The sequence below is a fragment of the Eptatretus burgeri genome, chromosome 7 (genome assembly GCF_056783735.1).
Source record: "Eptatretus burgeri isolate ZD-2024b chromosome 7, Ebu_testis_v1, whole genome shotgun sequence".
Taxonomy (NCBI): Eukaryota; Metazoa; Chordata; class Myxini; order Myxiniformes; family Myxinidae; genus Eptatretus; species Eptatretus burgeri.
In genome coordinates this window covers 24,762,792-24,775,329 of record NC_140967.1, presented here as the reverse complement: position 1 = coordinate 24,775,329, position 12,538 = coordinate 24,762,792, and the positions used below count along the sequence as shown (strand labels likewise).

At 43.0% G+C, this 12,538-nt stretch overlaps 1 protein-coding gene across 2 annotated transcripts in view; it reads left to right on the top strand.

Moving 5' to 3' along the window:
• The window catches only part of LOC147022834 (ryanodine receptor 2-like), a 717,656-nt gene that overhangs the window by 183,799 nt on the left and 521,319 nt on the right, over window positions 1-12,538 (top strand). For both annotated transcript variants that reach the window (XM_085887705.1, XM_085887704.1), the window contains exons 26-27: window positions 4,957-5,116; window positions 6,723-6,870. In XM_085887705.1, the coding sequence (XP_085743831.1) occupies window positions 4,957-5,116; window positions 6,723-6,870 (308 nt within the window). The remainder of the gene's footprint in view (window positions 1-4,956; window positions 5,117-6,722; window positions 6,871-12,538) is intronic.

Sequence of the window (12,538 nt, the reverse complement as noted above, 5' to 3'; positions counted from 1 at the left end):
ATAAGAGAGTACAAGTATAGTATGGGTATTTTAAAGGACAAGACTTTGTGGAATATTGTGGCTTTGTGGAATGATCTGAGATTGCCTTAATCCGACCAAAGGAAACCTCCGATAATTCCTCAAAGCCCGCAACAAGTGTGTGTCCACTCTTGGGAGAACCAGAAAACAATATTGTTCAACCTCAAGATTGAACTTTGAAACTAGTGAAACTCTCTCCTCAAAACCTTCTGGTGCCTTTTTAAGTCTGTTTCTGGTGTATGTCCCCCCCGCCATCCTGTCACACTTCAAAAGGCACCACAGCTGACTCCACTCATAAGAAGGTCAAATGCCTCAATTCTGTGTTTGCTTCTAAATCAGATGTTCCCAACCACTCGCTCTCTGTACCCACCCTACACAGTCATACCCAACTGCTCCGAGACTCTGTGTCTTTTGCACTTGAGAAGGTGGAAAAGTTTATGGCAACCCGTGGCTCTGATTCTGCAATTGGACCAGACGGCGTCAGCTCACATGTCCTAAAAACCTGCTCTGCAGATCATCAATTCATATTCAGACATGGTCAGTCTTCCTTGAACATGCTGTTTCTACTCTCCCAACAATGGATGGAGCCCCTTAATGTCAGACATGAGATCAGGGTCGTCTCTCCTGACATAACTCAAGCTTTCGATACAGTCTGGCATCCCACCTTGCTCTTCAAACTCTCTGCCTACAGTATCCAGGCCAACTCCACTCTTAGGCTACTGACTTAATCCACTCTCATAGCAAATGTGTTGCTCTCAACTGAATAATTTCATCCCCTCTCCCTGTCCAGGCTGGAATACCCCAAGGCAGTGTTCGAGACCCCATCTTATTCCTAATCTTCATCACTGATCTCACTGACTGGAAAAACCTCTTTATCTCCTTACTGATGACTCCACCCTCTGCAATGACATCCCTCATCCTAAGAACAGCAGACAGCAGCCTCTTCCCTCTCTTCAGATCTTGACAAAAACAACCGCAAATGCTCTTCTTTAACCACCTTCGGCTCTTTCACCAGTCCACACATTTCCAATTGTGCTGCACTGACAGTCTTACTCATTTGAAGTTTACTCTCAACATCCTCCACTGTCCCAGCTGTGTTCCACTTCCTCCCTGTGTGGACTTCTGGTTGCACCTCTCCAATGATCGTGTCCCTTCATTCCCTCAACATCCGGTGGACACATACTTTCATCATTTTTATTGCTACACCATTGGTATTCTTGGTTTGGATAAAATTATTATTTATACATCACTTCTCCTGATCTATAGAAAACCATGTAATTTCAATTGAATTGAAATGTTTACATAATAAAGTAGGGACAGCACGTCATCCAAAATAATTTCTAAACACACCAAATTGTATACTAACAAGAAAATCTATACTAATAAATGTCAATGTGTGTCAGTGTGTCTCCTCCATAACTCCAAAACCATAAAACCTAGCAGCCTGAAACTTTGCAAGCATACTAAAAAATTGTCCAAGGAAGTGTATAACTGAAAACTGGGTGTTTGGGTTAATTAAAACACCCCTTTTGAAGATAATTAATGCCTTTATTTAATTATATCCTTTATTATCAGGCACATCCTCAGTCACTGCTCTAAATGGGGTCTGAAGACGTATGCTAGGTAACCTTGCTTGGGTCTGAAGCCACCATATTTTTTGGCCTGCTCAACCATCCCTTGACTTGGAACAGGCCTCAACGATTTCTTCATGATAAAGTTTTTTTTTCACTTTCCTGACTCATATTATTGAATGCCTGTTCATCATAGCTACGAATTCCTGCAGACATCACTTTTATAAGTGCTATACTTTTCAAATTAGGAACTTAGAGCCATTACATGCTTTATGTGATACGATTTTCCATGATCTAATTTCATGGACTAGTTAAAGTACATAATCGAAATATTATTTCGGTTTTGAGGATCCGATATCGTCCGGACAAAATAAGTGTCAAAATCTGTTGTGAAATCTGATAATTTAAAGAAATAACGAGTCTTTTCACGAAGCCGATATACCTATTTACTTTAAGCAAGCAAGGCTATGTTCCCTCCTTCTCCATACATACGCAAGAAAATGTGAAATTTCCAAACCATTGCACTTATCTTTTTCTACTGTTTGGAGAATTATATTGAGTGAACAAAAGATTTAGGAACGGAACAAAATTAACCTGCTTCATTGAGCTGCATGATTTAACGCATTCACTGTTTGACCTCGCGCCCTGTCCCCCAGAGGGACAACCTATCCAGAGTGTTTGCCCGATCTGTGTCTATATTTTCGGAGGATTCGCGAGATGCTCTATAGTGGATCAAAGAAAATATGGTGAAAATCAGACGTTTTAAAATAAAGGTATAATGTTTGCGTGGACATCGAACCACGTGATATACCACATGATGTGTACACAGACAAGCAGGCAACATGTCGGATCATCTGCAATGCTAATTTCACAGGTGATTGAACTTTGCTATGTCTCCAGGGTACATCTTTGCGATGCATTAAGCAGCAACTCTTTTGTGGATAAAGCCATTATTTGAACTAATTCATTTTATTTCATTAACTGCTGCATATGCAGTGAAGACTGGCTGTAAAGTTAAAGGGATCCTATCTGGTATGCAGCGACAGCCTGGGCAGCCATTCCTTATCAACCATTTAATTGGAGTGCTTGCTTGAGTGCGTAAGCCACTTGCTGAGCACCCATTGTTGATCGTGGTACTGTGCTATGTCATTCTGAGCAAATCGTTCTGCAGAAGCTTTTGCTGTGCCACGTCATTCAGAGTGAGTAGTTCATGCTCTGTTTCCCTGAGCGAGTAGTTCATGCTCCGTCATCCTGAGCAAGTAGTTCATGCTCCGTCATCCTGAATAAGTGGTTCGTGCTCTATCAACCTGAGCAAGTGGTTCATGCTCCATCATCCTGAGCGAGTGGTTCGCTCTCCATCATCCTGAGCCAGTGGTTCGTGCTCCATCATACTGAGTGAGTGGTTCGTGCTCCGTCCTCATGAGCAAGTGGTTCATTCTCCATCATTCATTCTGAGCGAGTTGTGAAATAACACCCGATTTCTGAGCCCTTTTCCATATTAACGTATTTTCTAAATTACTGAGCCAAATTTTTTTTCTACCCATCACACACAGCTGTTTGTAAAGAATAATGTTTGTGAACATATCCCTGAAACGTCTATATAAATGCAACATTGTTTTTCGGTGAAAGCTACTCAAGGTTTTTGGGTTGTATGCCGTATATATTGTAGTCGATAATCACACTGTCTCCAACCTGACGATTCCCCAAAAATTGCCGATATCAGCGAAGTGCAAGTGTGTGTGTGCGTGTGTGTCTGTGTATGTGTGTGTTATTCATGAAGCATAACATATTCTCTCTGCTAACTCTGCTACCCCACCCCTCTCTCTCTCTTTCTCTCTTTGTCCCATCCTTGCTGTACCCCCTCCCAATACAGTACAGCACTCTCCTCTCATCTCTCTCTCTCTCTCTCTCTCTCTCTCTCTCTCTCTCTCTCTCTCTCTCTCTGTTTGTCTCCGGACGTGTCCAGGCGGTGTTTATTTCCGGAAGGGAGTTTGTCTCCGGACGTGTCCGAGTGGTGTTTGGCTCCGGATGCGTCTGGGCGATGCTTGTCTCCTGACACGTCTGTGTGGTGTTTGTCTCTGGACGGGAGTTTGGCTCCGGATGGGAGTTTGTCTCTGGACGGGAGTTTGTCTCCGGACGGGAGTTTGGTTCCGGTCCAGAGTTTGTCTCCATGCTTGTCCGGACAAGAGTTTGTCTTCCTATGTGTCCGAGCAGTGTTTTTTGTCTGGACGGCTTGGCTCCAGATGCGTCTGGTGAGTTTTGTCTCTGGACGTCGAGGTGGTGTTTGTCTCTGTGCTGTAATTATAGTATCTATCCATCCAATGGGACCATACTCTGTGCAGAGCGTTGGTGCTGCCGAAGCAGTCTCCTTGGCGAATGGGCACAATCCTGGATTGGTCGCCACTCCGACACAGGATACCAGCAAGCTGGCACTCATTTTGCTGATCTCAGAAAGATGACAGGCAGAGTCAACCCCACCTGGTTTTATTTTAACAACCATGTGAGATTTGAACTCAGGATCCTGGTAAAATGGATTTCAGACTCCCCCCCACCCCCCCACCCCCCATCTTCACTGTTATTCGATGCAGAATAATTTTGATGAAACAGTATGAATCGTATTTATCACTCCACTGCACATCTGCCTTCCTTCCTTCTCTACCTCCACCTCACACTGTCTTACCTTCCTCCACCCTTCCTTGCCTCCCCACCCCTCTTCACTCCCTCCTTGCTTCTCTACCTTCACCGCTCCTCGCTCCTCCACCCCTCCTCGCTCCCCCTCCCTCCTCTCTCCTTTCCCCTCCACCTCTTTACCCTCCCCACTCTCTCTCCCCCACACTTCTCTCCCTTTTCCCCCCTGCTTTTTTCTTCCTCCCTTTAGTATCCCTGCCAACTAAGTGACGGTTGGTATTTGTTAGTACTGAATAAATGCTGACGGTGTAGCAAGAATCATAATGAACATCAGACTGTGTCGCTCCTTTGTGAGACTGAAGCTACCAACAACATTGCTGGTTGAGGAGTTTGAGGTTTTGAAAGTTACTCCTCCCGAACCACACAGTTATGGAGGAGTAACCATCATGAGGAGAGAATATGTACCTTTGGATAATACTTGTATGTATTTCAGTGTTTGTGGTGATAAAAACAAAATTAAATTTTGGCTTACATTTTTGAATATCATGAATGTGACAATGAAAGTTTATAGACTCTGACAGACAGGGAGCTCTTTGTGGAAGAGAGAATAGGAAGGTATTTCAGGGATCCATTTACCCACCTGTCAAATGCAGTGTAGAATCGTTTTATAATTGATTATACCAAATCAGATGGCACAACTTTTTTTTGGTTTATTCAGCATTTTCTTGTTTCACTCCAGCTATTTGATGTCAAGTGGCTACAAACCTGCACCATTGGACCTGTCCGGTATGAAGCTGAGCCCCATGCAGGAGGCACTCGTTGATCATCTCGCTGAAAATGCCCATAATATCTGGGCGCGTGATCGCATCCGCCAGGGCTGGACCTATGGTATCCAGCAGGTAGGATAACTTTGGAACTGCAAACCTACATAATGTATTCCCTTCACATTCTTCGGTCCTCTGCTATGAAGGCTGTGAAATTGAAGCAAGTTCTTCCTCTGAGCTTTGCTACACCTAATGAGACCCTGTTCCCCAGCCATTTCACCTGAAACTTCTGTCATGCTACTCATCCATTTGTGTCTGTTGACCATTTGTCCACACACCCTCAATATTGTTCTCTTCAAATTTCCTCAATACATATATTACTGAATATTTGGGAAGATCATTAAATGACCTTTGCAATATAAGATTAGTTGTCGAATGCTCGATGTATGCTGGAGCCATAATTTTCCTCCATTTCTTTCAGCCTGGACTTGGCATGGGCGATATTTCAAGAGATATATTTTCATTGATTTAGTAAGAATATCGACATTTTCTATGTTTCATCCCTTGATACTGTCTTTTAATCAGCCGATATCGACGTCCCCTTTTCTCCAACTTTCACCTCGGCTGTCCACTATTTAGGGAGCAGCCTCAAAATATCCTTCTTGGTCATCAGCTCCCCTCTCTGGATATAAAGGAGAGGTTCTCTTGGTATAAAATAAGATTCTGCCCCATTGAGCCACAACAATGCCCTTTTAGGTGGAAAACATGCCTCCACTCAGAACTGGATCGTTGCGTTTACAGCCAAGTAATCACATGAAGAGTGATTTACAGCCAGAGTATCCAATGGGAAAAGTCTGTTCCAAGCCATACCCCATTTTCTAAACCTCATGGCTAATTGACTTGAAAGGACCCGACTGTTCAAAACTTTTCAGGCTAATTCATTCCACATAGAAACAAAAACAGATGATTATATTGTACAAGCTTCCCTCTTTGCTGAAGCAGTTTGAGCCCAAATTCCTAAGGCACGTCATCACACAGAACAAACTCCATTCCAAAATATATAATTAATCAAACTATATTGTAAACTACAATCTAAAGTTAATATTTTCATACTTATTTATAAGATTTTGGCTCCATGTGGCATCTGGATAATACCCCAATGCATTTGTGTGGTCAGCCTCTGGGAAAGGGATTGAGTGTGCTGTAAATTGTCAATTGGCCATGGTGCCGGCGATAACTCATGTACTCTTTGCAAAGTACACCGTGAGATGTTTAACGTCTATCAACTAATTCTGGCAGACCCGACGCCTAGTTTAACATCCATTTGAGGGATGGCACATGCATTGATGAATCATCTTGCATGCCAATCCCCATGAGGGTGACAGTTTATATGATCTGGGTTAGGATTCAAGCCGAGGCTAGAATGCTTAGAGGTGAATGTGTATACCTCTAATCCAGGCTATCTGCCAGCCTCTGGAACATTAGCTTTATTTAAATCGAAAAAGGTGTCCTGGAAATTTGCATTATTTAATTTGTTTTGATCATTTAAAAATTCTTATTATTTTTCCAACAATTCTTCGCATATTCAAAAGTGTAAGATTGGAAATCCCTTTTTTTCACAGAGCTATATTAGAAACCACATTTTAGTGTGTGCAGGGTTTAATGACGTGTTATCACTGCAATTGTGGTTGATAATCGTGCTTTGTGTCTCTAATAATTTGTATTTGTGTGGACCACACAGGACCTGAAGAACCACAAGAATCCACGTCTGGTGCCATATTCTTTGCTTGATGAGCGAACAAAGAAGTCAAACCGAGACAGTCTCCGTGAGGCTGTCCGCACAATGTTGGGTTATGGGTATCATATTGAGACCCCTGACACAGACCACGGTAAGAAAGGGTTTTCATTTATGTTGACTTGTGTTGTCTCCATTAACAAAATCGAACTGCGTCACGAGAAGTGATGGTCCTTTAAATCCGTGCTTCTCAACCGGTGGGCCGCGGAGCCCTCACAGGTGGGCCGCGAGGTCGGCAAAAAAGAAAAGAAAAGAAGAAGTATATAAAAAAAATTACCCCGTGCGGGAGTGACGGTCATCTCTGCGAGAAAATATATAGCCTCCTGAAGGTAGGGCAGTTTTTGCAAACTTTGAAGTCACGTGACGCGAAAACGAAAGCGAATATCAAAAATCCGGCCTGACAAAATTTAGATATTGTCCTATACATTCATATGCCACAATCAAATTCAAGATCGCTTGAGAAATGTAGGAGGAGATAGATTTTGAAAATCGTCATTTTCGCATGAAAATCGTCATTTTCGCATTTTTTGCCAACTTTGAAGTCACGTGACACGAAAACGAAAGCCAATATCGAAAATCCGGCCTGACAAAATTTAGATATTATCCCATAGATTCATATGCCACAATAAAATTCAAGATTGCTTGAGAAATGTAGGAGGAGATAGATTTTGAAAATCGTCATTTTCGCATTTTTTGCCAACTTTGAAGTAACGTGACACGAAAACGAAAGCGAAATCGAAAATCCGGCCCGATCAAAATTTAGATATTGTCCCATAGATTCATATGCCACAATCAAATTCAAGATCGCTTGAGAAATGGCAGAGGAGATATAATTTGAAAATCGTCATTTTCGCAACTTCAAAGGCCTCATGACCTTGACCTTGACATTCGGTGAACTTGAAAGTCATACCATCGTGTACGTCTCATCGTCCTCTATCAGGATCACTAATGACCAGATCTCCTGCTTCAACTTCATTGTGGACGGACGGACGGACGGACGGACGGATGGACGGATCGTCACCTCTCCTCTCAACACCAATATTATTACGTCATGCTCGAAGAGATGAACCAAAAAAGGGTCTGATCTTACAGTGTAAGACTTACACGACACAGCTGAAATTCAGCTAGGTCTGTTTGTACTTCCGTCTTTCTGAAACCGTCTAGCGAGCGCGCGCGCGAGAGTGATAGATTGAGTCATTTTGTGCTACGTATGTCATGTTTATGCAGTGGTGGTTTACGTGCGTTCGATCTACATGTAACTGTGATGTGAACGCACTCTATCCGTGTGTATGTGTGTATTGTGCACGTGCGCATATATGCGATGTGTGTGTATGCATGTATGTGCCTTGCACTTGGTTCATGCGTTCACGAACATGATATTTTTGTAAACTTTTCAACTTTCGAGGATAATTTCTCGAACCGAAAATGGAGAAGACAAATCTGCTATGGAAAAATCTCGAAAGGTTGTGGTGAGGAAATATGACCCCGATTACATTAAATATGGATTCACGATGACAGGCAGTGATGTTGAGCCAAAAGCACAGTGTGTTGAATGTGCTGAAATCCTGTTAAACGAGGCGCTTAAACCATTAAAGCTTCAGAGACACTTAAACACAAGACACCCGAATAGTGCAGGTAAGCCAAAGGAATATTTTGAGAGGAAAAGGGCTGGACTTCAGGCACAGCAGAAAGTGATTACAACATTTACAACTCAGTCAAAATCAGCATTGAAAGCCAGCTACATGGTTGCTGCTCGTGTTGCTCGTAGCAAGAAAGCTTTCACAATCGCGGAGGAGCTTATTTTACCCAGTGCTGTTAATATGTGTCGAGAAATTCTTGGAGAGGCAGCTGCAACCAAACTTCAGTCCGTATCACTCTCTCATGATACTGTGATGAGAAGAATTGTTGAAATGAGTGAGGACATTGAATGCCAACTGGTGGAAAAAATAAAGGCCAGTCCGTATTTTTCCATTCAGTTGGATGAATCTACTGATATTAGCAATAATGCTTTATTGCTAGTTTTCGTGAGGTACTGCGGGACAGTGATGTTCATGAGGATCTACTGTTTTGCAAAGACCTTCCCACAAAAACAGCTGCAGATGATGTAATGCTCTGCCTTGACAAATACTTCACTGACAAGAGTATTTATTGGAAGAACTGTGTAGGTGTGTGCACAGATGGTGCTGCATCAATGACAGGAGTCCATCGTGGTGTTGTAAAACAGATCCAACAGTGGGCGCCAGATGCCAAGAAGACCCACTGCTTCTTACGTAGAGAAAATCTGGCAACAAAGCAGATGTCACCAGAACTGAATGAAGTCGTTAATGTAGCTGTTAAAACTGTGAACTTCATCAAGAAGAGTGCACTCAACTCAAGGTGTTTTGCTGCACTGTGTGAAAGACTTGATTCTGATCACTTGCAGCTTCTGTACCACATTGAGGTGAGGTGGCTTTCAAGAGGACATATGCTTAATCGCCTCTTTGAACTGAGACATGAAGTCCACATGTTCCTTGAAGAGCAACACTCACCACTTGTTGATCATTACAGTAATGATAACTTTTGTGCCAAATTGGCTTACCTGTCAGATGTGTTTGACCAGTTAAATCAGCTCAACATATCAATGCAAGGTCGGAACAGTTCAGTGTTCTTGGTTGCTGACAAAATTGAGGGCTTCAAGAAAAAGCTTGTTCTTTGGAACAGAAAAGTGAAGGATGGACGACTTGAGATGTTTCCACTTATGAGTGAAACTTTGGAATCCACTCCTCATACAGACATATCTGGGCTCATAATCCAGTATTTGACCGAGTTATCACAAAAGTTTGCAGACTACTTTCCAGAGGACCCAAGGCAAGGAAACATTTGGATTTTGAACCCTTTCTCAGTGGATCCTGCTTCAGAAGATGTGGCCTTGTCCGTTGTTCTTGAAAATGAACTGATGGAACTTTCTGCAGACAGTAGTCTGAAGCTTCAGCATGCACAAGTAGACCTTCCTTCATTCTGGATATTGGCCAGCAGTGAATACACTTCTTTGTCAAAGCGTGCCATCAGATTTCTTTTACCATTCACCACAACCTATCTCTGTGAATCGGGCTTCTCGACTGTAACTGTGACAAAATCAAAAGCACGAAATAGTCTAAAAACAGACACTCTGAATGCCACTTTGCGTGTGAGCCTGTCCCCCACAAACCACGACTTGACCATCTTATTTCTAAGAAGCAAGCTCAAGTGTCTCATTAAAGGTAAGCAAAATGATTTGTTTTGGCATTAAGTTTTATTGCCATTTTTCTCATGACGATTCTGTATGATGGGCCTCGAAAATTTCCTCAGAGCCAGAGTGGTCCTCGAGTTGAAAAAGGTTGAGTAGCACTGCTTTAAATGATCGATTCACGTTCACAGGCAAGAGGTCCAAATGTGAGTTTATTCAGCAAACCAAATGCAGCACATCACACAAAGCATCTGGAGACCTCATTCTCCCTTCTCCTCTCATTCCCATCTACACCCCATACAGAGAATCTCCATGAAGGGTATTCCTTTTCCAAGAAGATTACATTTTCGAGGCTATTATAAATCCAGAAGTACCTGGAAAATTATTGCATCTCGGCCATTATTATAAACACGTCAAAGGCTACGTTATAACCAATTTTCCTTTTGCACACAACTTTTATGATTAATTTTTCATTCCCACAAACATTCCATATTCATAAATTATAACCAATGTTTTTTTATGTCAAACCAGCATTTAGCTCCCACTGCACTCATACACCACCCAACAGACATGCAAATAATTTCTGCCATAAACCCATGATTGGCAATTTTTCAAGCAATGGACACAGATAACTTCCCACAACCTTCAACAACAGGAAAAATCATCAACAATTCAATTCACATTTCATATTTGAAAATCACACTTCAACAAATCTGCTCAGGTAATCTGCCCAACATTGTCCTTCCCCTTCATCAACTCCATTGTTAACTGTTAGTTTTGCAGAAAAATGGTCCATCTCATAATTCTATCATTGAGAAACTTTACCTTATCTGTTAAACAAATTCAGCCCCATAGTGATACGGCATAAATCTCTTTGTGCCCCACACGCAAGACTTTCCTTTTCTATTATTCTCATGGATCAACAGTTTTTTTATTACAAAACTCTGCCCTTTAGTCAGTCATCATAACAGCTCCAATATCAATGTCAGAAGCATCAGCCCTCAGCACAAATGCCTTACTTTGGTCTGGTAGCCTCAAAAAGGGCTTGCTGATGAGAGTTGCTTGATGATTGTGTGGGCCTTCTCTTGAGCATCTCACCATACAGTACTCATCTCACTGCTCAGCATACTGCAGCTTTGTCACTTCCTGATGATCTGGAATTGAGTAGGTGCTGGTCTGGTTAATGAAACATGCCCTTCAAGCCTGGAAAAATCTTACTGTCTCACTCTCTCGCTCGAGAAGGATTGTCAAACGAACCCATCTGTCTATTTGTATGTTCACCCACTGGAAGAGGTTCAGTCTTTTGAACTTCTCAGCCTTACCATCTCCCTTCAACTCTCCTGCACCAACTACACAGCAAAGCTGGTCACCAATGCCAGCTGCAAACTTTGCATTCTCTGTCGAGCCAATTCTTTCCCTGGAAAAATCAAAGCTACTCCCATCATACAAGTCCTTTGCCCATAGCTCAATGAGTGTTGCTCTCCCCATTGGGTGGCTGCTTTACCTCCACATCCTCTCTCTCTCTCTCTCTCTCTCTCTCTGTCTCTCTCTCTCTCTCTCTCTCTCTCTCTCTCTCTCTCGGCATCTCTCTCTCTCTCTCTCTCTCTCTCGTGGTCTCTCTCTCTCGTCATCTCTCTCTCTCTCTCGTCATCTCTCTCTCTCTCTCGTCATCTCTCTCTCTCTCTCGTCATCTCTCTCTCTCTCGTCATCTCTCTCTCGTCATCTCTCTCTCTCTCTTGTCATCTCGTCATCTCTCTCTCTCGTCATCTCTCTCTATCTCGTCATCTCTCTCTATCTCGTCATCTCTCTCTATCTCGTCATCTCTCTCTCGTCATCTCTCTCTCTCGTCATCTCTCTCTCTCGTCATCTCTCTCTCTCGTCATCTCTCTCTCTCTCGTCATCTCTCTCTCTCGTCATCTCTCTCTCTCGTCATCTCTCTCTCTCTCGTCATCTCTCTCTCTCTCGTCATCTCTCTCTCTCGTCATCTCTCTCTCTCGTCATCTCTCTCTCTCTCGTCATCTCTCTCTCTCTCGTCATCTCTCTCTCTCTCGTCATCTCTCTCTCTCGTCATCTCTCTCTCTCGTCATCTCTCTCTCTCGTCATCTCTCTCTCTCGTCATCTCTCTCTCTCGTCATCTCTCTCTCTCGTCATCTCTCTCTCTCGTCATCTCTCTCTCTCGTCATCTCTCTCTCTCGTCATCTCTCTCTCTCGTCATCTCTCTCTCTCGTCATCTCTCTCTCTCGTCATCTCTCTCTCTCGTCATCTCTCTCTCTCGTCATCTCTCTCTCTCGTCATCTCTCTCTCTCGTCATCTCTCTCTCTCGTCATCTCTCTCTCTCTCGTCATCTCTCTCTCTCGTCATCTCTCTCTCTCTCGTCATCTCTCTCTCTCTCGTCATCTCTCTCTCTCTCGTCATCTCTCTCTCTCTCGTCATCTCTCTCTCTCTCGTCATCTCTCTCTCTCTCGTCATCTCTCTCTCTCTCGTCATCTCTCTCTCTCTCGTCATCTCTCTCTCTCTCGTCATCTCTCTCTCTCTCGTCATCTCTCTCTCTCGTCAT